The sequence below is a fragment of the Acinonyx jubatus genome, chromosome A1 (genome assembly GCF_027475565.1).
Source record: "Acinonyx jubatus isolate Ajub_Pintada_27869175 chromosome A1, VMU_Ajub_asm_v1.0, whole genome shotgun sequence".
NCBI lineage: Eukaryota > Metazoa > Chordata > Mammalia > Carnivora > Felidae > Acinonyx > Acinonyx jubatus.
Genome location: NC_069380.1, coordinates 174,603,906 through 174,630,180, shown reverse-complemented (window position 1 = coordinate 174,630,180; position 26,275 = coordinate 174,603,906). Strand labels below are relative to the sequence as shown.

At 48.7% G+C, this 26,275-nt stretch overlaps 1 protein-coding gene across 1 annotated transcript in view; it reads right to left on the bottom strand.

Annotated features, from left to right (window-relative positions):
• SH3PXD2B (SH3 and PX domains 2B) overlaps window positions 1-26,275 on the bottom strand; it is a 104,242-nt gene that overhangs the window by 21,006 nt on the left and 56,961 nt on the right. Inside the window, exons 5-8 of the mRNA XM_027034522.2 lie at window positions 18,866-18,957; window positions 14,910-14,935; window positions 6,810-6,944; window positions 2,634-2,738 (exon numbers count right to left, since the gene is read on the bottom strand). Of these exons, the coding sequence (XP_026890323.2) occupies window positions 2,634-2,738; window positions 6,810-6,944; window positions 14,910-14,935; window positions 18,866-18,957 (358 nt within the window). The remainder of the gene's footprint in view (window positions 1-2,633; window positions 2,739-6,809; window positions 6,945-14,909; window positions 14,936-18,865; window positions 18,958-26,275) is intronic.

Below are 26,275 nucleotides of genomic sequence, written 5' to 3'. Positions count from 1 at the left end.
TGGTGTCGAGGGAGGTGGAAAACACAGAGGGAGTTTATTTATTTATTGATCTAGCCCACTGACCTGCTCTGTGGGGGCTGAGCTGACTCAAGTTGCAGATATCCTGCGTACAGCAGAGTCAGCTGCTCCCCTCACTCATGGTAGCTGCAGGGTGGGTGCGGGTGCTGTGAGGAGTGCAGGGGGTAATTCAAACCCGTAGATGCACAGAAGTTCTCTCTGGTTGGGTGGGAAGGGTTGCTGCTTCAGTCCTAGACTAAATGCTGTCAGTCCTACGGGCCCTGGACTCCTGGGGGCCCACCCCTCACCTGAATTAAACAGGGAGATTCTCCGGCACCCGGAGGCGCTCTCTGGGCTCCATGAAACACTTAGTGATCCCGAACAAACCTTACAGTGGGAAACCTTGCAGACTGCATGGCAGGTGCCCGCTGACACTGCATGCTTAGCGTCCGTCTGCCCTTTCTCTGTCGCCACTACCAGCCTCCATCCACATGGTTTGGGTAAGGCTGACCTTACCACTGCCTTGGAGGGACGGGGAGGGTGCAGGACCCCGGCCTGGCCAAAGTGCTGTCTTCCCCTGGCCACTGTGATTGGTTCAGGGATAGCATGTGGGTCGGTCAGAACCAGTCCTAAGACTTGTGTTGAAGGAGAAGCACTTTCTTTGGTAGGTATCTCTGAAAGGTGCCTGGAATTGCTGTCATGAGAAAATGGTGTCGGCAAGGTAGACAGCAGAGCAGAGGGGAGGAGAGTTAAGTCCCAGGTCCCCATAATGTTTTCAAGCCCCTGGATCCAGCCATGCTTGAAGCTAGTCCTTCCCCAGACTTTTCAGTGACGAGCTGATACATTTCCCTTTTGGCCTAGGACAGTTTGATGTGGGTTTCTTCCCCTTGTGATGTGTCTGATAAAAGAAACAGGTCACTGGCTCAGCATTATAGAGGCCCCAGGCATTATTTTTCAACCTGGTAAACTTTAGACACCCAGGCCGAGAAATACTGCCCAAACCTACATACCAACACACACAGAACAGGCAAGGTCACTGTTTCTCACATGCAACAGGCATGGGCAGTCCCCGAGCAGGAAGACGCATGCAGACGCAGGGACCCAGCTCCAAACACTGAACAGGGAAGAAAACCCCAAGGTAGGCACCTTGACGCCAGCTGATGGCATACAAGTCCCCCAGAGTCCGGCGGCGGCCCACAGGCCGGGGCAAAGACCAGTACCTCCATGAGACTGGACAGGCAGCATGTAGAGGTGAAGGGCAGAAGGCAGAGGTGAGAAGAAAGCACTCCCAGTGTCTGGAGGCAAAGGGGACGCTGAGCGCGCGTTCCCGTTTAGGAGGAATTATTTCTGAGCCTACGCCAAGCCCCAGGTATCTTAAAAGGACCAACTTCCTGAGTATTAACCTTGAACTCCGGTGCAGAGGCCACCAGTAGATATAATTCTATTCCTAGCGTGACTTATAAAGAGGCACTAAAAGAAGCCCTTGTGTCAAGGGAGAAGAAAAATGTGCAAACTTAGGAAAATGTGGGATCTCTCCACCTTTTAGCTGTGTGACCCCAAGCAAGTGTCTCTACCTTTCTGGGCCTGTCTCCTCATCTATCAGATGGAGTTAACAATCAGTCTCTTACAGCGGGGTGCCCACAATGGTCATCATCAACTGCCTAAGGGAGCTACAGCTCTCATGCAGAACACCACAACCCCTGAATCTGAGTGGATTCTTTGAGTTGGCCCAGCCCCTCAGAGCTTGGGGGCCCCACAAAACCACCAGTAAAACGACATACGTTTTCGATGAGGGGTGCTGGCTATAATAAAACTAAACGCAAACCCACATATACATTTTTTATTAACCTTTCAGCACAGAATCATCCCCCTTCTTGTCACCCTCTTTTCTGATAAACACAAAAAGTGGTTTTGTGCTTTCCCCCGAACAGTCAGCTAAAAGCCCAAATAGTCACCCCTGGGTAAGGCATAGTTATTTAATAACTGTTCCTAGTTATTTATTGTCTCCGGTTCTTTGCCAAATGCTTTGCATGTGGAATCTCCTTTAATTAAGGAAAAAAAAATCTCACGGTACAGACACCATCATTTCCATTTTTAGAGGAGGAGGCTGAGGTGGAGAGACGTTAAGGTGCTGGCCCAACTCAGCTAACTCACATTCAGGTCTGACTCTAAAACCCTTCGATTTATTAGCTAAGATGGACTCCTACTCTAGTCTCAGGAATGCTTCTAGTGGGGAAAACAGAGTCAGCTGGGCGTTAGCATTTTTGGCATTGTAGGAACCACCCTTCAGGACACCTGTAGGGTAAGTTCTCCAGGAAACAGAAGTGTGCGTGGAGAGGGTCAGGCCTAATGTTGACACCCAGACTGGTCGCTGAGAAAGCACACGTTGATAGATACTTTCAGATGTCTTGCGAATGAGCTGGAAGGAGCCCAGCATCTTGGCCATCAGAATGGTTCGAGTGAGGAATAGTGAGGTGCTGGGGTGATCAGGCTGGGGCCCTCCTGGGGGTCCCATGGAAGTGTTTGGTCCTCAGCTCTGGCCAGCCTCACCTGGGTTGGCTCCCAGAGGCCCCTAAGGGTGGGCTTGCTGTTAGCCCCAACCCCACGGCAAGTGCAAGGCTCCAACTCCTTCCTACCTTCTTCAGGCTGTAGTGAAAACTCATCCTGCATACCATCCTGCCCTTCCAGGCAGGTTGCGGGGACCCAGCCTTGCTCTTCAGCCGTGCTGACAAACCACCAACCTGGAAAATGAGAGTGCAGACTGATGTTAGTTGGGTCAGATGTGAAGCTTGGGGGTCAGAGTATAATAATATGTTCAGCCACTATGAGTCCATGCTTAGGGTAAGGCAAAAAGTTGCCATTTTGTCATGGAACACAGCTACCCATGTTGGCTGCCTGCTAACTGCTAAGAATAGCCTAAGAAGAAACCCACTTCTGGGGCGCCTGGGTGGTTAAGCATCGGACTTCAGCTCAGGTCATGATCTCACAGTTTGTGAGTTTGAGCCCCATGTCGGGCTCACTGCTGGCAGCACAGAGCCTGCTTTGGATCCTCTGTTCCCCTCCCTCTGTGCCTGCCCCCCTTCTCTTTCTCTCTCCCTCTCTCACACACACACACACACACTCTCTCTCTCAAAAATAAATAAACATTAAAAAAAAAAAAAAAAGAAGGGGCACCTGGGTGGCTGAGTTGGTTAAACGTCTGACTCTCGGTTTCTGCTCAGGTCATAATCTCATGGTTTTTTGAGTTTGAGCCCCACATTGGGCTCTGCGCTGACAGTGTGGAGCCTGCTTGGGATTCTCTGTCTCCCTCTCTCTCTGCCCTTCCCCTGCTCACGCTGTCTTTGTCTCTCTCAAAATAAATAAATAAACTTAAAAAGAAAGAAAGAAAGAAAGAAAAAAAAAAACCCACTTCTGAGCTGGGACAGGGGAGAGAAAGGTCGTCCTGAATGGTGAGAGTAAAGAATGTAGCTATCTTCACTAAGGTATGCAAGGCACTAACCATTTTACTTACACTGTTTTATATAATCTTCAGATTATCATCCCCATTGCACAGATGAGGAAACTGAGGCTCCAAGAAGTCAGTACACTTGTCCAAGTTCACATGGCTCAGGGCAAAGCTGCTATGTGCACCCAGGGCTAAGAGATACTGAAGCCACTGCCCTGATGACTTATCTGAGACACTGAGTTTGCATTTGCTCATGTCAAAGTAAATCTGGCTGCAGTGTAACTGAGAGGCCCCTCACCCAGACTCAGGTCCTCCTCCTTTCGAGAAGGGCTTGTACCCTGTGGCAGGCAGAACAGTGACTGGCCAAAGATGTCTGTGTCCTCATCCTGGGAACCTGTGCCTATGTTAAGGAACTAAGGTTGCAGGTGGTGGGATCAAGGTTGCAAAGCAGCTGAACTACAAATAGGGGGTTATCTGGGGTTATCAGGGTGGGCCCCATGCATTACAGGGGAGGCAGAAGAAGAGTCAGGGAGGTGTGGCTGCGGAGGAAAGACGAGAGAGGCACAGTACTGCTGGCTCTGAGGACTGGGGAGGGACCATGAGCCAAGGGATGGGGTGGCCTCTAGAAACTGACTGGAAAAGGCAAAGAAGCAAATCCTATCCAGAACCTGCAGACGGGAACTCAGCCCTGCCAACGCCTTGATGTTAGCCCAGTGGGACCCAATTTGGACTTGAGACCTACAGAACTGTAAGATAAATAATTTACGTGGTTCGAGGCCACTAAGTTTGTGGTACTTCGTCACAATGGCAACCGGAAATTAACACAGGGCCCAACAGGCTCTGCACAGTATAATGGAAAAACAGGATCTGCTCCCCAAGATCACATACCTCCAAGCCCTGGAGACCCCAAAAAAGAAGAGAAGGAAGGGGCAGCCTACTGAGTAGCCTTTCTGGTTTTACAGGGAGGCCTTTGCTTTTGACCTCCCTGACTTGGAAGTCACCTACTTTACTCGGCTGGACACTCCTTTTGCAATACAAGTTTTGGTGGCTGTGTGTGTGTGTGTGTGTGTGTGTGTGTGTGTGTGCGCGCGCGCGTGCGCGCGCGAGTGAATGGGGTGGATAAGTCTGTGGAAAACCAGAAATTAGAAGATACATCGTATGTCTTCCTAAGAACTCGTATCTGCCGGTATTTGTGTGGGGGTTCAGGAAACTCACTATATAACAACGACAGTAACGTGTGCCAGACTGTCACAGTGCTTGACATCTGACTGGCGGGATCCTCACAATAGCCCTACAAGCTGCCTACTATTACTGCCCCATTCTACAGATGAGGAAGCCGAGGCTCAGAGAGAGGCAGTGACTTGACTAAGGTCACAAAGAAAGTGGTGGAGCCAGGATTCATTCCTAGGCTGTCCTAGCCTCACAGTCTCAGCTCTTAACTCTGCACCAATGCCTCATGCATTGCTAGAGGGAGAGTAAATTGCCATGACCAGTTTGGAGGCAATTTGGCAGGATCTTAAAATTCAAAATATGTGTACCTACGGTCCAGTAGTTCTATGTCTCATTGTCTAACCTAAAGAAACACCAGTGTGCACAGATATTCTATTCATGGTAGAGAAAAATATGGCTTATGTAGATCAACAGTAGGCAGATGTTAAGGGAATAAAAGCTGAATGTTGACTAAAAAGCATGCTGCAGATCAAAATGATCAAAAGGTACAGAATGATAACACTGGGGTTAAACTATAAAGTTATATCAACACACACAAAATGTTGTGTGTGTGTGCATATGGTTACGTATCTATGTATGGGCACACATGTAGACATACAGTTCACACACATACACACATGCACAAAGACACATATATACATATACGTATATGTACGTGTATACAGTTATCAAGAAGGATTCGGAGTGAACCGTTAGAGAGTCTATTTGGGGTTTTGAAAGGGGACTAATGTTGAAGCTAGTGGAAAAAGCAGATTTTAACTTTATGGTTGTTCTAAGAAGAATGTGTCCAGTATTACTTGGCTGGTAAAATACAGTTAAAAATAAATGTTGCCAGTTTTTTGGCCCCAGGAAGATTTCATTGTCTGCCTCCTTTCCCCTGCCGCCTTCTGGACACACCAGGCTTATCCTCAACACCCCATCCTGGCTTCCACTCTCCTCCCAGCCACGGAGTCTTCCCGACTTCACGCAAGCGGGCTGCCCAGAGGGGTGGGGGCTGCCTTCCTTAGTCCCTGCGGAGCACATATTCATTCCCAGGAATCAGAAAGTCACGTGCCCTTGGGGCCAGCTGGAATTGGTTTGGAATTCCAGCTCGGTAACCTGTCATGAGATCTGGGGTGAGTGACCATGTCACTTAGCGTCTTGTTTCTTTGGCTGTGATGCAGGGATGGTAGTTGCTATATTGAGTAATTAACGAGTTTGGTTGGCTAATGCAGACCTCATGACTGTGGTAACATGATTCAGATGCTGCTGCAAACACAGCTTTCCCTCTGTTTGTTGGCCGTTTGTTGGTCTTTAACTGGCCAATGGGGTGTCACAAAGACGGGCCTGCCAATCATATTATTAGGCAAGGTCACATTTTAGCCACAACAAAGCGGGTGGGTTTATGCCACTTTTTCCTGGAGAGGAGCTGCTCACCCCCTACTCCTTGCCCTTTTCTTTCGATAGTGCTGATGGCTACTCTGTGGCTAAGGAAGGCAACCGGGAGGGAAACCCATATCCTTGAGTACCTATTGTGTGCCAGGCACACTCTAGGCACTATCTCATTTGATCCTTATAATAGCTCTTTGAAGTAGCAGCGTTTTCTATTTTGTATATTTTGCATATGAGAGAATTGATGGTCTGAGAGGAGCAGCAAGCTGGACTGCTGTGAGGTGCAGAGTTCAGGCTCAGTGTCGGATCATACCACATTCCGTCCCAGACCTGGCCAGTGTACATGACCAGTAGCCCCCGTGATGACAGGTGGGCCAAAGAGTCAGGTGGCGTGTCCGTCCCACCAGAGCCTACAGCTGGCGGAGCCTTCGTGAAGACTCCCACGGTAATCAAAGGCAATGTTCCAGTGGAATGCTGGACTCCATGTCTCTAAGTGGCTTTGAAACCAGAAGACCCGTGCACGAAATGTGACCCTCAGAATAAATCGGTAACAACGGACCCAACAGGATGCTGGCGAGTTGTGACCAAGGGGGATATCTGAGCACCGTGATCAAACAGAGGCAGCTTTCTAAGAGGTTGTCAGCTGGATCTGTGGAAACGGCCCAGCTCAGATCAGCGATCGCTGTTTCTGTGTTTGTAAACATCTCCTGTCCTAGGGGCTCAGGGACAGCGTAGGGCCGGGAGGGAGATGGTTTAGTTCCCCTACCTGACTCGTTCTTCTCGATGATGTCCACCACCTGCCCCACGCTGAGGCTGATCTCCGAGCTCTCCTGCTTCTGGTAGTCTGCCACCACCACATACTGCTCCAGGACCATGGGGTCCACTGAGGTCAGGTCACCCCCTGTGGATACAAAACCCACATGCAACCACTGCCCACACGTGAAGGAGCGAGAGCCAGGGGAGAAGGGTGGGTCAGGAGAATATTCCAAAGAGAGAAAGAAGCTATCATAGGACTTACCTTGAGGGTCACCTCATCCATTCCTTCCTGCATAATTTGCTCGTGCAACCACCAAAATTTACCAAATACCTATTCTATGCAGACACTGTGCAAGGCACTGGGGATTCAGAGTTGGTCAAGATATGGTACCTGCCTTGAAGAAGCAGACAGCCTGATGGGAAAGTGCATTCATGCATACCAATCCTTCCTTCCATCCATTTATCCGTCCATCCACCCGCCCATCCAAAATCACTCATCTTGTAATTCAGGAAGTCACCAGTGATGTTCCAGACCCTCTATTAGGTGCTGCGGGTACTAAAGTGAATGAAACAGACATGACTCCCAGCCTCAAGTAAGTTAACCTAGTTGGGGCACATAAACAAATGTACATCATGACAAGTATACAGGATAATAGAAGTATTAATTTTTGATAGCTACATTGCTGGAAACAACCAGGAAGCTGGACCAAGACTGGGAAAGGGGATGCCACATTCAATGGGGTGGTGAACAAGACCTCCCTAAGACAGGGGCATGAACAGGAGACATGAGAGGATGGGGAAAGAACGGTGCAGGCAGACTCTTGGATGGGAAAGGGCCCGGAGCCTTCTAGGAACTGGGAGGAGGGCAGGGGACTGAAGTCTAGTGAGTGAGGACAACAGTCCCGTATGAAGACACACAGGCAGGCAAGGGCCAGAGCAGGCAGATAAGAAGTTTGGATTTTTTTCACCCTCAAGTAGAAAGCCAGTAGAGGACTTGAAGAAAGGAATGACAAGTACAGATTTACATCTTTAGAAAGATAATTCTGGCTGCCACACAGAGCCCGGAAAGAAAGCAGGAGACCAGACGGAGACCAGCTGTCAGGCAGGAGATGGCGGTGGCTTTGGACCATGGCAGTGGCAGTGGGAGAGAAGGGTGTGGACAGGTGCACCAGGAGAGGCAGTTTCCACAGGACGCGGTGGATGGTGCCCTCTGGAGTTGTGTGGTCCTGGTTAAGCAGTAAATCACACCTGCCTAACAAAAGAGAAGATATTGCAGACTATGGCTGATGTAAAGGGAAATCTGCATTCAGAGACTCCAAAGAGAAGGGAATGGCCCTCTTAGAGCAGCAGACGGAATGCGGTGGGAGGGCAGCCTGACATTTCTGGCCACGGGGTCTTCATTTTCTGCAAGTCCTGATTCACAGCATTTCCTCCTATTGTTTCCATAAACAACTGAAATAGCCAGGGAATCCCACCTCTCTGTGTCCAAGCACACCCGGTAATGGAGTGGTGTGCGAGGGCCAGGCCACCCTGAGCCCGTTTTGTGCATCTCTTCCCAGCTCTGTTGGGTGGCGCCTTGCCGGTAGCTTGAAATTGGCCACCGTGGGAGTATTTACACCATGGATATTGGCAAATGCTACAAAGCAGGGCTTTCGATCAGAAAGCTGGTTGTGAAGTATTTACCAGCACGCCAGTGCCCTCCAGCCTCCGGCATCCAGAAAGAGCACAAAACCCCTTTGTCAGCACCATGCACTCTGAATTTTTGATGTGGGAAGCCAGAATAGGGCATTGTAGCAGGGTGAAGCGTTACTGCCTCTTGGCTCTGTGACTGAGGCCAGTGCCTCTTCCCAGCTGAGGTTGATGGAGGGAAACAGGAGTGGGAGGGTCCCAGGGCCACCCTGGGTAGAGAAAGCACGGGAACAGAGAAAGAGCAGAGGAGAGAGAGGGAGATGTAGGCTGAAGGTTCGGGAGCAGGTCTGGAGGGAAGCAGCCCCACACGAATGCCCGTCACATCACACGTAAACTGTATGGCTGCACACCATACATAAACTATGTCAACACAACCACCTGGAAGGTGGCTACTACCTTGTTTTACAGACACGAAAAGAGAGGCCCCGAGATATCAAGTGACTTCCCTCGGGTCCCACAGCTGGATGGTGACAAAGCCAGACTTGAATCAGGTCCACCTGGCTCAAAGGCTCCCAGTGTGGGGGTAGGTGAGGAAAGAAAAGACGCTAGGGAAGGAAGTGTGGTCTGAGGCCCGCTTGCTTTCCTTCCCTGTGGGTTCCCATGAGCACCTGTGAGCACCCCCAGGGACCAGTAAGGCCAAGTTTTATTTCCTTGTGTCTCTCAGGGGTATCTTCTCTCCTCCAGCACCTCTCCTGAGGCTGGCCTGCAGGGCTGACTTCCTCACTGCCTTGAGCACAACAGTCCACCCCAGCCAGCCCAGCCGGGCTTTCAGTCACCTTCGAGCAAGCTAGTTATTGCCCCTCCCGCTGCCCCCACTAGATAATAAGCTCTGGACAGCGGAAGTCTTGATGGTGTCCTGAACCACCTGGCACTGGGCCCACAAAGATCCTACCACGTGAGTGAATGGAGGTAGATTCTGGCTTGCTGGAGGCTCCTGGCCATTGAGAGCTGGGGACAATTTCCCCAGGGAATGCAAGAGGTAGAGACTCCAGAGTCTAGAGTTTTTACCCCGGGATATAGCCTGCCTTGGGGATCACAATCCCAGGAATGCAGCTACTCTTCTGATTTGGCCCTCTGGTGGGCTGTATCCAGGCCAACTGTGTTTCTCTGTGCCTTAACTTGAGAGAAAGAACTGGAGAAGACAGGAGAAAAGTATCCACTTCACAGTCAGGTTGGAACTTGTGCCCACTGCTCAGGTGCCCAGGGTCTTCCGGGCAGGAAGTCAGGGGGCTGGTGGAGTCACAGTGCGGCTGTACTCATGCCTGGGGGTTCTCTGCTGCCACCTGGAGGCAGGTCGGTATTCTTTGTCACAGAGCCACAGGTTTGATGTGGGTGGACCTTTTTAGCGCTTTGTCACCTGACTTTACTCACATCCTCTGCACCAGGGACTGAGTGAGGCTTCTTTGGGATGGTGGTGGTGGTGGGTGGGGGGAGGGGGGAAATGACACTTATAACTGGTCTCTATCCTGCCCCTCCGGTCTGTCCTCCATATTGCAGAGTGTTTGCTTCAAAAATGCTACTCTGATCATGCCTCTCCCTGCTCAGCACCTGCTGTGGCTCCCCAATGCCCTCAGGTTCTCTACAATCTGGACTCTGCTGGCCTTTATGGCCGTGTCTTTTGGCTCCCTCATCCCTGGTGTACCTAGAAAACAGCATAGGCTGTTTTCAGGATGCCTTTTCCTCTCCTCTGCATTCACATGGGAACCACCTATTCTTAGCCTCCTAACTCGTCTCTTGCCCCAACCTTGACTGCTACGATTTGCTCTGGACACAGCAGCTATAGTGATCCTTTCAAAAGATGTGTAAGATCATGTTCCCCAAAGGTCAAGACCCTACAGTGGCTCTGCCTCACTCAGGAAAAGCCCGGTGGCCCATGGGGTCCTGCCTGATCTCTCTGACCATTTCTTCTCCACTGTCCCCAATATGGCATAGGAAATATGGCATAGGAATTGGCATGGTTCAGCATCCTGCTCAAATGGTATCTCATCAACGGAACCTTCTCTTGACCTAATTTTATTTTGCCATAGAGTTAAAAAAAAAAAAAACACAGAGTCTGTGTAGTCACTAGTTTTCCTGTTTGTTTTCCCACTCTAGAACATAAGCCCCATGAGTGCAGGCTCTTGTTTAGTGTTGGACTCCCTGCCTAAAGGCTCACAGGCCCATGTGGTCTGCTTTGGTGCAAAGGGAATTTGGAAAGTTGTTCTGTTTTTATAGGGTTGTAAAGGAGAAGGAGAGGAAGAGGAAAAATTATTATTATTGACAGAACCTGTATGTGGCCTGCAAACCCTAAAATATTTGCTTTCTGGCCCTTCAGAGAAAAAGTTTGCCAACATCTGGCCTAGAATGTGAAGGGCACCTACTAGGCTCAATGAACATCTGAAGGAAAAAAAAAAAGAATATTCTAAAACTCATCCTTGGCAGACTTCCTTCCTCAGAAAGAAATGAAAATGTCTTCCTTTGCCATACCTACAACATCTCATTTTCTTTATCCTCCTATTCGTTCTACCAGACTGTAAGAAGGCTTCCCACATCTTGTTTACCTTTGCATTCCCTGGGGGCCTAGAGTACTGTCAGGTACACAGTAGGTGCTTGGTAAACATTTAATCAACAACTGCGTCTGTCCTGTTCACTTGTCACTTAGCACAGACACTCAACGGATATTTGTGGACTGAATCGACAAATGATGAAGGGAAACTTCTAGAAACTCTTTGCTTTGCATGGCGCCAGGCCTCCTCCTGTGTTGAGAGTTACAGAAGGCACCTGTCCATCTTATGGGCAACCAAAGACTGTTCCTTCTTGCCTACAAGTAGGGACAGAGCTTTGATTAAGTCAGGGTCCAGTTAAGTATGGTTGCTCTGTCCAAAAAGTTAATTGTTGCCACCCAGTTTTAACAACTGATGGTGGTACACCTGTACCATATAGTTTTCAGGAATCTGATCAATGGAGTGATCTATTCATTTCTGCACCAACTCTCCCAACCATGCTGCCAAGGGGATTTGGGAGAACCAACAGCAGTGACAGAATCAGAAAATCACGGGACTCACTGCAAACAAGACACAAATCCAGGAAGTGAGGAGGTCAGGGAGCAAGGGTTAGGACTCTGGGCTGGCCATGAGCAGATCTGGTACTGGCACAGGGCTCAGGGCTGGCACTTCCTCCAAGACTCGCTCAGGGGCCACGTCTCTGTCTTACATCTCCTTCTTCTTCTATGACAGCAGCTTTTATACCGAAGTGCCCTGCCATTAAGTGGTTCAGAAAAAAGTGCATGGGGCTGCCTTTCCAGCAGTTCTTTTGCCTTCATTTTACCCAGAGCACTCAACTTATGAAAACCTCATTGGTTTGACTACCAGAATTCTCACACTAGGCTTCAAGCCACACTAGGCTTCAGGCTTTAGGTGGACACCTACCGGTGGACAGTGATATTGCACCCAAGCTCTATAATGCATGTAATAGCAATACCTCAAGTTGATGCAGGTAGCTAAGTACTAGGAGCTACAAGTTTGAAATCAAAGTGTTCCTAGGTAAGCAGTGTCATTCTTGTGGTCCAGCAGGAATAAGAGAAGGAAAAGGTCAGCATAAAGGAGGAGATTCGACAGCAGAAGGGTGATTTTCACATTGAGGAAGTGCTATAACATATTCTCAAGAGGTACAGTGCCTAATCTACCACAGAATTTCCTAGTTGGGATGTTTTGATTCATGATGACATGTTTTGAATTTTATTAAAATTTTTTTTAATGTTTATTTTTGAGAGAGCGAGCAAGCAGGGGAGGGGCAGAGAGAGAGGGAGACACAGAATCTGAAGCAGGCTCCAGGCTCTGAGCTGTCAGTACAGAGACCAATGTCAGGGTCAAACTCATGGACCACAAGATCATGACCTGAGCCGGAGGTGTATGCTTAACCGACTGAGCCACCAGGTGCCCTGACTTGTTTTGAATTTTAAAGATAACTGCCATGGACTGAATTCTGTCCCTCTAAAATTCATATACTGAAGCTTTAACTCCCATGGGATGGCATCTGGAGGTAGGGCCTTTGGGAGGTAATTAGGTTTCGATGAAGTCATGAGGGTGGGGCCCCCAGGATGGGGCTAGTGCCCTTACTAGAAGAGACACCAGAGGGCTCGCTCTTGCTCTCTCTCTGCCATGGGAGGACACAGAGAGAAGGCAAGCAGCCTAGAAGCCAGGAAAAGGGCTCTTGCCAGAACCTGATAATGCCGGCACCTTGATCTCAGACTTCCAGGCTCCATACTTGGAAAGAAATAAGCTTCTGTCGTTTAAGCCACTCAGTCAATAGTTTTTTTGTTATGGCAAAATATAGTGAGCAATGATAAAGTGGGATTTTCTTTCCAGAAATTGACCATACTGCCAGTCTTACTGGAAGAGCCAGTAAATCAGAGTATACTTCAGTAAGTAAAGGGTAGAAAAATCAAGAAGAAAAACGCTCCTTAAATAATCAGATGACCTCTTAAATTTTGGTGGGAGGATTTTTTTCTTGCAAGAGGAGCAGAAGTTGAGACCACATTAGCCAAAGTCTGCTGGCAAATTCTGGAGACAGGTGAGCTTTCTTCAATTCAGAGTACCAGCACAGAAATCTCTGGGTTTGGGCTGTCGACCTTAAATCCCTTTCACACTCAATCAAGAAGGCCATTACTAACACAGAGGAAGAGTTCAAAGGTCAGATAAAAAAATAAGGCTCATCTCCGCATGGGTCCTTAGTCTGAAAAGAAAAATGTTATTTTCCATCCAGCTGAACTATAAATAAATCCACCCCTCCATCATTGCAGGTGAATGATGTAATAGTCATCACCACAAATTAGAGCTTCTTCTCTCTTTTCCAGACCAGTCCCCTCATCAAGCCTGTTCTGACCGGACACTTTGGTTTTTGCAAACTAGAGCTGTCTCTTTCCTCTCTTCCTTCAGCCTTTCCCTCCAGGAAAGTCTCTGCACACTCAAAGCCAGAAACTCTTGTGATCAGCCCAAGAGTTCCTCTTCTCCTCTCTGTTCTTTTCTAAGAAACGTATCATTATCCTCAGAGCCCAAGGGCCGTGCACAGCTTGAACAGGATGCCATGGCTCTGGCCAGTACTTATTAAACGCAAAGTGCAGCTCTAAACAGACTGGCTGGGGAAAGGCGGGCGTTCGTTCCAGACACGAGACCTTGTGGCAGAGACCTAGCTCCTCTCTACTTTCCCTTGCAAGCACAGCTTGGGCCCTGTAAAGCTGACCACAGGCCCTGTACCCAGGGGGCAGTAAAGGGACCAGGACTACTGAATTTGGAATTTCTACTGATGCTGGACAGGGACATCCATGTGCTTTGAATTAATGGCAGCAGTATAAAGACGGCAGCAAACACGTATCACTTAAAATGTGCCAGGCACTGGTCTGAGTGCTTTATACATATTACTATAAATCCTCCAATAACCCTCCAAGATGGATTGCTATTATTATCCCCCATTTTACAGATGAGGAAATGGAGGGCCACGAGAGGAGGCAGGCATCCTTTTTTACTTCTGGGATCTCTGCTTGGCCCTTCTCTCCCCACAGCATTATCAATGCCCTCAAACTTCCTGGAGTCCTAGATACATAAAAGAACTTGGAATTCTGGAAGCTCTGAGGACCATGCTGGCTCCAGGTGTGGTGGTGTGGGTAGGGGACTCTGCAGATATGGGGGGGGGGGCAGATAATACTGGGTTTGCAGAAGAAAAGGTTGGACTATTGTGAGTCTAAAGTTATCAACCCCAGGCCTGCGATGACTCAATCATTCCTCTGTGCATACCTAAATCCCCCCCTTCTCTTTTCCCATCACTGCTCTAGGGAGTGGAAGGGGTGCTGGGAAGGAAGGGAACTGGTGCCCGGGAGAAGGGAGTGAGTGCCAGAGGTGGTGGAAAGAGTGGCCCTTATTGCCCAGCAATAACAGCAGCCCAGAGGCTGGGCCCAAACCTGTGCCTCCCGCCTGCGCACCTCCCCGCAGCCCTAACTGCCCCTTCGCTCTGTGGAAAGCTCCCGTTCACTCTTTAAGACCCAGTGTCCCTCCTTTTGTGACCCCTTCCAACACCTGAGAAGAATGCTCTTAGCTGTGAGTCACCACATTCCTCTGTCTACAGCAGAATAAAGGTATTTAATCCCCTACAGGTGGTCAGGAGATATCGGGCTCCCCTATTCCTCTGAGGCATTCTCAGGGAAAGACAGCAGGTCTTATCCACTCTAACTTTTTGACACAGGATGCAACAACCTCCAACACTTTTTTTGGAAAACAGGCTGGGGTATCAACCAATCAATCAAGCATCAACCCATCCATCCACCCATCCACCCACCCAGTCCCATGCTGTATCCCTCAGGCAGTGCCCAGGGACTGGCAACCATCGGTGCAGAGTAGGGGTATGCTCACCATTGAATGACTAGGAGAAAATGGAAAAATATTCTTACCAGATTTCTTTTTCCCAACATGCTCCCTGCACAGGAAAGAAAGGGGTGGGAGAGAATAACAAGTCAGTACTGTTATATAGCGACACGAGTTATTCCATTAGGAAACGGAGATTCTCCATTCCACATCATCTCCAGTGAATGAAGAAAAGCCAAATCAGCCCCAGGGACCCAGACTCTTCAAAGAAGAAAGAACTCCTTTTCATTTACTCCTTTTGCCTGATAAGTGCTTCGGTGCCCTGGGGACTAGCATCTCCACTTTATTTGTAGAGTAGGGGGCCCTGGGGAGGAGCTGATGTGGGGGCATGCAGTATAAAAGCAAGAGTAGGCCCCCATGTTGCACTGAGCCTGATGCGCACCTCGTCAGGCACAGCAGAGGCCCTGTCCCACCTCCGGGGGGTGCCCTGAGCCATATACACGAAGCAGAAAGCTCTTGGCAGTAAGTGGTGAGGGGAACACACTATAACACTGGGTAGGAGTCTGGATAGCAGTGAAGAAAACACATCTCCCTCGTGGTGACAGAGAGAACACTACCGTGGGCTAGAATTCACACTGAACAGTGAGTAATGTATTTGTCAACCCTTGTATTTGTCAACCACATCAGAATGTGTACATACCGCTGCATCACAAATACAGTATGACAAATCAGGGTTTACACATACTTTTTAAGTAAATTATCCCAGTAGTAAAAAGGTTCCCAATGCTATAAAGAGAAAAGGGAGGTGACAGGGTGGTTGGGTTGAGACAGATGTTGTGGTGGCAATAACATTAGCCAAATGTTATTACCATATGCCAGTACCCTGCTAGATACTGTTTAGTTCACTCACTTAACACTCAGAACAGCCCTTGGGAATAAGTACTCTTTTAATGCTTATTTTATAGATGAGGAAAATGAGGCCCAGAGAGGTCAGGTAACTTGCCTAAGGCTACACAGCTAGTAAGTAGCAAGCGGAAGCCAGATCTACCTACCTAATTTTTGTTTTATGTTTATTTATTTTTGAGAGAGAGAGAGAGAACGCGAGCAAGCAGGCGAGGGGCCGAGAGAGAGGTGGACAGAGGATCGGAAGCAGGCTCCGCGCTGAGAACAGAGAGCCTGACACGGGGCTTGAACTCACTAACCGCGAGATCACGACCTGAGCCGAAGTCAGACACTTAACCAACCAAGCCACCCAGGCGCCCCAGATTTACCTAATTTTCAAAAATTGAGCTATCATTCACACATCATAAAATTCATTGTTTTAAAGTGTAGAGTCCACTGGTTTTTGGCATCTTCGCAAGGTTGTGCAATCATCACCCTAATTCCAAAAAAATATTCATCATTGCACAGGGAAGCCCTGTACCTATAATGGTCACTTGCTATCCCCACCCCTCCGAGTAGCTGGCAAACACTAATTTGCTTGCTGCCTTAAATGACTGGTCTATTCTGGACGTTTCATATGCAAGGGATCATACAGCAAGAGGCTTTTTGTGATGGCCTTCTTTCGGGTGGAATGTTTCCAAGGGCCATCCATGTTGTACCATGTGTCAGTATTTCATACCATCTGATGGCTGAATGCTATTCCCTCATGTGGGTAAACCACACTTTGCCGATCTGCTCATCAGCTGATGGGCATTTGGGTTGTTTCCGCTTTTTGTCCATTATGAATATGCATCTATCAACATCTGAGCTGAGGTCAGATGCTTAACTGACTGAGCCACCCAGGTGCCCAAATTTAGTCTCATTTTACAGTCTGGCTTTTTAGCCACCATGTAATGATGCTTTCACCGTTATCTTGGAAGGGGGTGAGGGGGCTCAGACAATCCCCTGAGCCTGGGGCCACACTCCTGTGCAGGTGGGAGGAGTGGCAGGGCCCCAGTGCTGGGCTGCACAGGTTGATCGTGATGTCCCCTGGCCAGGCACTACCTCAGTGGGGCTAAACTTCATCACCCGTGCGTGGGGGGTTGGGGGGTGGTGGTGGTGAGAGCTACGGAGGAATAATGTAGCTCAGGCTTCCCGGCACTTGCTGTGGAGACACTGCTGGTCAGAGCGCTGTATCTGGACCGCCCCAGTGAACCCTCACGACAATCCTCGAGGGTTACTCCATTTCACAGACGGAGACACGGAGGCCCAGGGAGGCGAAGCACCTCAGCCAACATCAGAACCCAGGAGACCTGGCTGGGGCCCACTCTCCTGCCCACACCCTGGCCTGGCCAGGGGCAGGGGGGGCTGCAGCTGGGGCAGGGGGCTGGGGGCAGCACGGGGCTCTTGGTTTCCAGCAGCAGCAGCATGTGTGGGCTCACGTAGGCACATTACCTCTCTGTGCGACATGCCTGGCAAGGTCCCAAGTTTTCCCGTGCACGGCAGCAAAAACCTTCCTTTAACAGCACTGTTTGGAATCCATCTCCTGTCTGCCTCAAGACTGCTGGGAAAGACCCCCAGTCTCCACCTTCAGCCCTGACTCGGGAACGAGCTTCAGGAGGCTGACCAAGGGACCAGCTGCTTTGCTGCTGTTCATTCCTCCCTAAGCCAACAACCGAGGCCCACCAGGGACTGCCTGAGGGGCCCAGAGCCATCCCCTGGGCCCTCAGCAACCCTCCTACCTTCCCCTTCAAAGCCCGCTTTAAAGACAGGAAGACGTCACCAGGTAAGTACCTGCCACGTGCCAGACTCTCCTTTATCGGCAGGGTGGTGTTCAAGCCTCACAACCATGATGCGATCAAGGTCAGCCAAGCCCACCTTGCTGATGAAACAGAAGCTCAAGGAAGTCAAGACACTTGTTCAAGGGGACAAGTAGGAAAAGGAAACAGAAACTGGGAACTTTTCCTTCTTTCCAGGAAGCCTCTTGGAACTAGATACATATCCTCCAGCAGGATGCTGGTTAGCTGCCGTAGCTGTTACTTTGTGCTTTCTTTGGTACAGTCCAGGCGACGTTTTGTATTTTTAGTGGATGTTCTATTGGTGTGCATGTGTGTGTGTGCACGTGCTCTCTCTCTCTCTCTCTCTCTCTCTCTCTCTCTCTCTGGTCAAAGAGCCTGGCTGGCACTTCTCAGTCCTTCCTGACAGGTGCTGTCTCTTGCTCCTAGGACCCCATGACGGCCCTGCACCTGTAGGCTGGTCTCCCCTTCCCTCATGGCGACTGCAGACACACATGGTGGTCTCCCCCACAACAAAACTTGTCAAAAAGCACTATGTGCATATCACTGTCTCACTGGCGGGGCATATGGTGCCATCAACTCCTGGTATGTGAAAGCTAGAAGACAGGTGGGGAAATTCTTTGCCGCGTGCCCCAAGCAGTGGGGACTATCGGCTGTGCAAGGACAGGCGCCAGGAAGCGCTGTCTGTCTGCTGTAGGGGCTGTGGTGAACATTTTGGATAGCACTGGACCCTGGATCACCAAGATCAAATCACGGCCCTGGCCCCGTAACCCTGAGTGGGTCTCGTCACTCACCCGTCCATCTCCCTCACGGTCCTGAGCACATTCACCCTTGTGGGCAAGGCACTGGGATGAATCTCCTGCACAGGCCCTGCCTCAAGGGCCCGTAGCCTCCTGTTTCTAGCATGCTCCATGTGTTCCGTGGTTAAGTGTGGATCTGTAGGGGGTTCCTTCCCTGGGAGGGCCACATGGAGCAAGGCCCCACCAGGGCTCAATCAATGGGATCCAGCACAATTTTTACTTTGCTTTAGCGGCGTCTGGGTGGCTCAGTCCGACTCTTGATTTTGGCTCAGGTCATGATCCCAGTGTCGTGGGACTGAGTCCCACATCAGGCTCTGTGCTGAGTGCAGAGCCTGCTTGGGATTCTCTCTCTCCCTCTCTTTTTGCCCCTCTGCCCCACTCGCGTGTTCTCTCTCTCTCTCTCTCTCTCTCTCAAATTAAGAGAAAATCTTTACTTCGCTATACTCCCGTTCTTCCTGGGGCTGGCCTGGCAGCAGGGATGGCTGTGAGGGCACACTCTGGGAAGCTGTACACACGCCAACTTACTCTTTGGGGGGATTCAGGTCCTCAGGTCTTGTCTCAAAGAACTGCAGCACCTCGTCACACTGAGAGATATAGGGGGGCAGCTGGATCAGGGCCTGGAGAAGAGACACAAGTGAGTCCAGGGGAAGGAAAGGGGTGTCGGGAATGCAATGAGCCAGGGGTTCTCAAACTTGGGTATGATCAGAATCTCTTGGCGGGGGGGGAGTATGTGAAAACAGCTGGGGACCAGCCCCAGATTTTCTGATTCAGTAGATCTGGGGTGGGGCCTGAGAATGTGCATGTCTGACACCTTCTCTGGTGCTGCTGCTGGTTTGCGGGCCGCACACACACATGCGTGCACACACACGCACTCTGTATACACACACACACACACACGCGCGCACGCGCATTATGGGCATATCTGAACAAATAACATGCACACATTTAGATAAAACACTCAACTATGGACTTCATGCCACGTCATCATTCTTACACAACTTCGTCTCTACTGGATATTGGGTGTCTACTGCACAAACGTATCCTACTTTACCGACCCAGCTGCCTAGTGGTGAACGCTTAGCTTGTTTCCAACACGCCCGCATGGATGTCTTAACTCACAGATCTGCAGTTTTAAGTGAAGGCGCAGCTTTAGGATTTGGGTAGAGGTTCGAAGTTCCCAAGTTATGGGGCATGTGGGTGGCCTAGTAGATTAAGCATCTGACTTTGGCTCAGGTCATGATCTCACGGTTCATGAGTTTGAGCCCCACATTGGGCTTGCTGCTGTCAGCACAAAGCCCGCTTTGGATCCTCTGTCCCCCCTCCCCCACTCGCTCTCTTAGATAAATAAAAAAAAAATTTTTTTTTAAGTTTTACTTTTTTATTTTTTTTAATGTTTATTTCTGACAGAGAAAGAGAGAGAGAGAGAATAAGAGAGGAGAGCAGAGAGAGGGAAACACAGAATCTGAAGCAGGCTCCAGGCTCTGAGCTGTCAGCATAGAGCCGGATGTGGGGCTCGAACTCACAAACCATGAGACCATGACCTGAGCCAAAGTCGGACACTTAACTGACTAAGCCACCCAGGTGCCCCCTCCAACCAAAAAAAGTTTTAAAGAAAAGAAGTTCTGAGGTTACTGAGGGGTTGAAACATCTGGTATCTCCCACTGCCTGAGTCATATAAATCTGCCATCCCTGCTCATCAGTTAAAGGACCCTCAGAGGTGTGCCAGCGGATTGGATAAGGAGTGGGTAGAAAGCACAAATGGGACTAGGTGTTGTGCTAATTTACCTACCAATAGGTATCCATTCATTGATTCAACAGACATGATCTTTGTGCCCAGAACTGCATGGTTTCTGTGTCCAATACAAGAAGTATAGGGTACATCCTGATCACGAAGGGATTTGAAACTAAGACATGGCTCCACAACGAATAAACAGCTCAGCTTAACAAATCTATTTAAGCCCCTTCTGGCACAGCTCCTGAGGACGCGGATCTGTGTGCAGTAATGCAGCTTCGTGCACGCATTTTATTACAAACTTCTATGCAGGGAGGGCGCCTGGGCCCATGCACACATTTGAATAGCACAGGCCATTCTGCCAGCCCACAGTCATGCTCTGGAGTGGGCAGGCCTCCCGTACCCCCTTACCATGCTGAGTGTGAGCTGGGCGTGGAAAAATTGTGTCTTGTATTTTCTACATGACAAGCCTCCATAAACTCACCTCCCATTCATCCCCTGCAAGGTGACCCCCCCCAACCCTGCTACAGGGCTGTGATGGACTAATGGGGAGACGGATGCAGGGGAGGTCTCCAACGGCACCCTTCTTGGAGCCTCAGGAGGTATTCTGAGTTATTTTTCTGGTTTTTAAAAAGTTAAAAAAAATTTTTTTAATTTTATTCATTTTTGAGAGACAGAGAGAGACAGAGCGTGAGTGGGGGAGGGGCAGAGAGAGAGGGAGACACAGAATCCAGGCTCCAGGCTCCGAGCTGTCAGCACAGAGCCTGATGCGGGGCTGGAACTCACGGACCACAAGATCATAACCCGAGCTGGAGTTGGACGCTTAACTGACTGAGCCACCGGCGCCCCTGGTTTTTAAAAAGTTTTAATTGTGGTAAAAGACACATAAAATTTGCCATTTTCATCATTTTTTTTAAAAGTAGGCCCCATGCCTGACATGGGGCTCGAACTCATGACTCTGAGACCAAGAGGTGCATGCTCTATTGACCGAGCCAGCCAGGTGCTCCATCATCTTAACCATTTTTAAGCATACGGTTCAGTGGCATTAAGTACATCCACTATGTTGTGCAATCATCACCAACACCCATCCCCAGAACTCTATTTTGCAAATCTGAAGCCCTGTACCTATTAAACAATTCCCCCTTTCCCCAACTCCTGGCAATCATTCTGCTTTCTGTCTGCATGAGTCTGACTACTCTAAGTACCTCATACAAATGGACTGATACATTTATCCTTTTGTGACAAGCTGCTTTCACTTAGCTAATGGCCTCTAGGTCCATCCATGTGGCAGCATGTGCTGGAATTTCCTTCCTTTTCAAGGCTGAGTAACATTCCACCGGAAGGATATGCCACATTTTGTTTATTCGTTCAGCCAAAGATGGTCACTTGGGTTGCTGACCCTGCACAGCCTTTGAGTCAGGCTCCTGTCCCGGATCTAAAGTGGGAGAACACATGCGAAGCGGGTGGACACGTTTTTAGTAGGGTGATGTCCCCAGTTACTGTCCATGCTCTATCCTTCTGGGTTGAAAGATGTTGACCACACGGGGCCTGATATTTGTGGTTCGTTGATTTTATTAGCCTTGAAGTAGCTTCTGCTCTGTAGCAAATCCCCAGGAACTGACCTTTTCCAGGCCAGAGGCAGACAGCCCAAGAGGGAGAGAGTGGGCCCTCCCCTCCCCTGCCTCTGGTCCCTGACCGCCTTCTCCTTCTGGTTTAGAGTATTCATTCTTCCTGGGACGAGCTGCCATCTTGGGGACCCCTGTGGCTCTCTCATTCCTCCGAAACCCTGCAGTTCTTACAGTTAGAACCACATAATGAAAGAGCTGATTATATGCTGGACCGTGGCTGCTTAGTGGGCAGAAATCTTGCGGCTCCCCCCAGACTGCAACAACACCATTCATTCCCTTATGTGGGCTCAGCACTCGATGGCTCCTGAAACGCGCTTGTCTGTGTCATTCCATGTAATCCTGGGAGGGCTGGCCCATTTCAGAGATGGGCAAATGGAAGCTCTGGGGAAGTAGGTAGGACCTGAGAGCCCAGGACTGGCTGACACCAGCTCCTCTACCCCAAATCTACAGAGGGCAGGGGTACATAGTTGCTCATCCTGCACCTTTCCTCATGCCTAGAAAGTGCTGGGGAGACCTTCATACCTGGTTGAAAGTATTCACTGGATCAATGACACGAGGAAATGGCCTGGATGTGGCCACGTGGCCCTGTTTGGGGACAGCAGGGTGGGCCCCGAGGTGGCCATGGCCTCTGCCTACAGGGGCTTCCCAGGGTGCTCCTTGCTGAAATGAGCAGAGGCTCCAGAAGGACCAGCGAGGGAAGGGACAACAAGGCCCACGGAAACTTCCTGCCAATGCCAAGTTCTCTTTTGGTTTTGAGTAATTCCTGGGAAGTAAAAGCCAAACCTCCAAACCATAAAATACAGCCAAGTTACTAATAAAAGGCAGCCAGAACGCTTTGATGTTTGCCCCTTCCATTCTGGAAGGACAGGCTAACAGTAAAAACATGACCTGGGGCAGAGCAATACTCCAGAATCATCTTGTGTTTGGTCAGTAAAGACAAAGAACCATAGTTCCAGGAAAACTCGGTTCTTCCCTGGATAGAGTCCGAGCCTTTTGGATAAATGTGGTTGGTCAATGCAGGGAGGAGAGGAGAGGTAAGAACAAGTGTTGTTTGCTGAGGGTGACGAGGAAAGGTCAGACAGACCCAGCTCCTCATTCTGGCTCTAGCCATGTCCCATCACCTCTCTGAGCCTCAGTTTGCTCATCTGTAAAATGGAAATCACTAACATCCATGTCGGAAGGTTGTGCTACAAGACTTTAAGACTTCCATCATACACCAGCCCCTTGGTAACATTAAGTTAACCCTTTGTCTCTCAGTACTGTATCAAGTACAATAGGGTGGTGGTTCCCAGAGGTGGTTTTAGAGCCAGCAAGAGGACTCTTAAATAACAGCGGCTTGGCTAGTGAGGGAGTTTTCTCAGCTTCAAAAGAGTGCCCCAGAGAATGAACACTTCTCTTTACATTTTATTTTTATCATGTTTAAAAACTGACTTATTCTGAGTGAGGGGAGAGAGAGAATCCCGAGCAGGCTCCACACTGTCAGCAGGGAGCCTGATGTGGGCTCGAACTCAAGAACTGTGAGGTCAATGACCTGAGCCCAAATCAAGAGTCGGATGCTTAACCGACTGAGCCACTCAGGTGACCCTCTCTTTATATTTCAACAATTTTATTTTAGGGTGATAAGAACAGTCCCCACGAGATCTACCCTCATAGGAAATTTTAAGCGTACAATACAGTATTGTCGGCTGTAGATCTCTACAGCTTACTCATCTCGCTTGCCTGAAACTTTATGCCCGTAGGTTAGTAACTCTTCATTTTTCCGTCCCTCCAGCCCCTGGTTAGCACCATTTCGCTCTGTGATTCTATGAGTTTGACTATTTTAGATACCTCATGTAAGTGAAATGATGTAGTATCTTATCTTTTTGTGACTGGCTTATTTCACTTTAGCACAGGTTCATCTACACTGCCACACATTCAGAATATCCTTCTTTTTAAAGGTGGAATAGTAGTCTATTATACGTATATACCACATGTAGGTTGTTTCCACGTCTTGGCTATCATGAAGGGTGCTGCAATGAACATGGGAGTGATTATATCTCTCCCAGATCCTGACTTCAATTTCTTTGGATGTATACCCAAAAGAAGTGCGATTGCTGGATCACATGGTAGTACTATTTTAAGTTTTTTGAGGAACCTCCATACTGTTTTTCATAGTGGATGCATTTTGCATTCCCACCAACAGTATGCAAGGGTTCCAATTGCTCCATATCCTTACCAACACTTGTTTTTTTTGTTTTTTAATAATAGCCATCCTGACAGATGCGAGGTGATATCACATTGTGGTTGTCACTTGCATTCCCCTGATGATTAGTGACATTCAGCAGTTTTTCATATATACAGTTAGTCATTTGTAGATCTTCTTTGGAGAAATGTCTGTTCAAGTTCTTAGCCCATTTTAAAATCAGGTTATTAGCTTTTTTGCTATTGAGATATATGGGTTCTTTATACATTCCGGAGATTGACCCCTTCACAGACACCTGATTTGCAAATATTTTCTCCCATTCTGTAGGTTGCTTTTTTTTCCACTCTGTTGATTATTTCCTTTGCTTTGCAGCTTTTTAGTTTAATACAGTCCCACTTGTTTATTTTTATTTTTGTTGCCTCTGCTTTTGGTATCAGATCCATGAAATCACTGCCAAGAGCCCTGAAATATATCCACACATATGGGCAACTGATTTTTGACAAAAGCACCAAGAACATACAATGAGGGAAGTGACAGTCTCTTCAACGAGTGGTGCTGGGAGAACAATATCCACACGCAGAAGAATGACATCAGGCTCTCATCTCATACCACACACAAAAATCCACTGCACGTGGATTAAAGATTGAAACATAAGACCCCAAACTCTGGAATTCCCGGAAGAAAAGGCTTTTCTAACTTGGCTCCTAAGAGCAGGACCAGGCTGCATGGAGCTTTGGGCAGGCAGGCAGCAGCAGCTGGCTAGATTTAAAGACATATCCTTTGTTGCTGTCGTTTCATTGCTCTTATTTTTATTTTTATGGCAAATGATGCCAGTTTTATATTATGGTCGTGTTAGAAAACTTCCTCTAAAATGTGTATTTTTAAGAAGTTAAAAAAGTGAGTTCATTTGAATAATAATGATACAGGGGATAGCATATAGTAAAACTCTTGAAGAGAGGTCTCAAATGGCTGGTGTCTGGTGAGCACAGCTGTTAGGTGCCTACAATTTACTTGTTTTTTAATGTTTATTTATTTTGAGAGAGAGGGAGAGAGCATGCACGCATGTGAGCAGACGAGAGGCAGAGAGAGAAGAAGAGAGAAAGAATCCCAAGCTGGGTCAGGGCTGTCAGCACAGAGCCCAGTGCGGGGCTCAAACCCACCAACCGTGAGATCATGATCTGAGCCAAAATCAAGAGTTGGTTGAGTGTCTGACTCTTGATTTCGGCTCAGGTCATGATCCCAGGGTCGTGGGATTGAGCCCCGTGTCAGGCTCCATGATGAGCATGGAGCCTGCTTGGGATTGTGTCTGTCTGTCTGTCTGTCTGTGTGTTTCTCTCTCCCTCTGTCCCTCCCCCCTCTTGTGCCCTCTCTTTAAAAAACAAAACAAGGGGCGCCTGGGTGGCGCAGTCGGTTAAGCGTCCGACTTCAGCCAGGTCACGATCTCGCGGTCCGTGAGTTCGAGCCCCGCGTCAGGCTCTGGGCTGATGGCTCAGAGCCTGGAGCCTGTTTCTGATTCTGTCTCCCTCTCTCTCAGCCCGTTTCCGATTCTGTGTCTCCCTCTCTCTCTGCCCCTCCCCCGTTCATGCTCTGTCTCTCTCTGTCCCAAAAATAAATAAACGTTGAAAAAAAAATTTTTTTAAAAACGAAACAAAACAAAACAAAACACTACATTATGGGTGCATACTCACGTGTGTGTAAGCTACACTCCAATGATGGTTAAAATCTGAAGCATCTTCACTAGAAATGATCATTTTTAGCAAGTAAAAAACTCTAATCACAAGCCCTCCCTCCTGAAAAGGCTACTTCATGGCTTCTGTTGTCTTCACCTCTGATCAACACCATAGCCTTTATCCACCAGCATAACAGTTGTTAGAAATGAAATTCTTTACTGGTGGAATGAAGAATGTTCTAGAAATATTCTCAGATACTCTAACCCTTGCATAAAAAGAACCTGACACGTCCATCCTCCAAAATGGTGCACCGGGTCTAGGATTCTGAATCCACTGTGTTCTGTTTCTTCTAGGGGATTTTACTGTCACACCAGCTAATCACCAGTGGGATTAGCTGATCCTGGCACAGGGATAATCATTCCATTTGTCTTGAGGAAACGTTCATGTGAAGTGGTGTCAGACAGTTGGCATTCCAGTAAGCTTGCAGAACAACTTGAGAGGCTGTTTAGGGAGGTGCTTGATAATAAATGTTTGTATATGTGGCAGAATTTGGCATGTTTCCACTGTGTTCTTCAATGAACAGAGGTTCTTAAATTTAATGTAGTCAAATAAATCAATCTCTTTATGGTTGGTACTTTGTGCCTTTAGAAAGCCTTCTAAACCTAGAGACTATGAAGTTTCCCCCCCCTATTTTTACCTTCTAAAGCCATTTATAGTATTGCC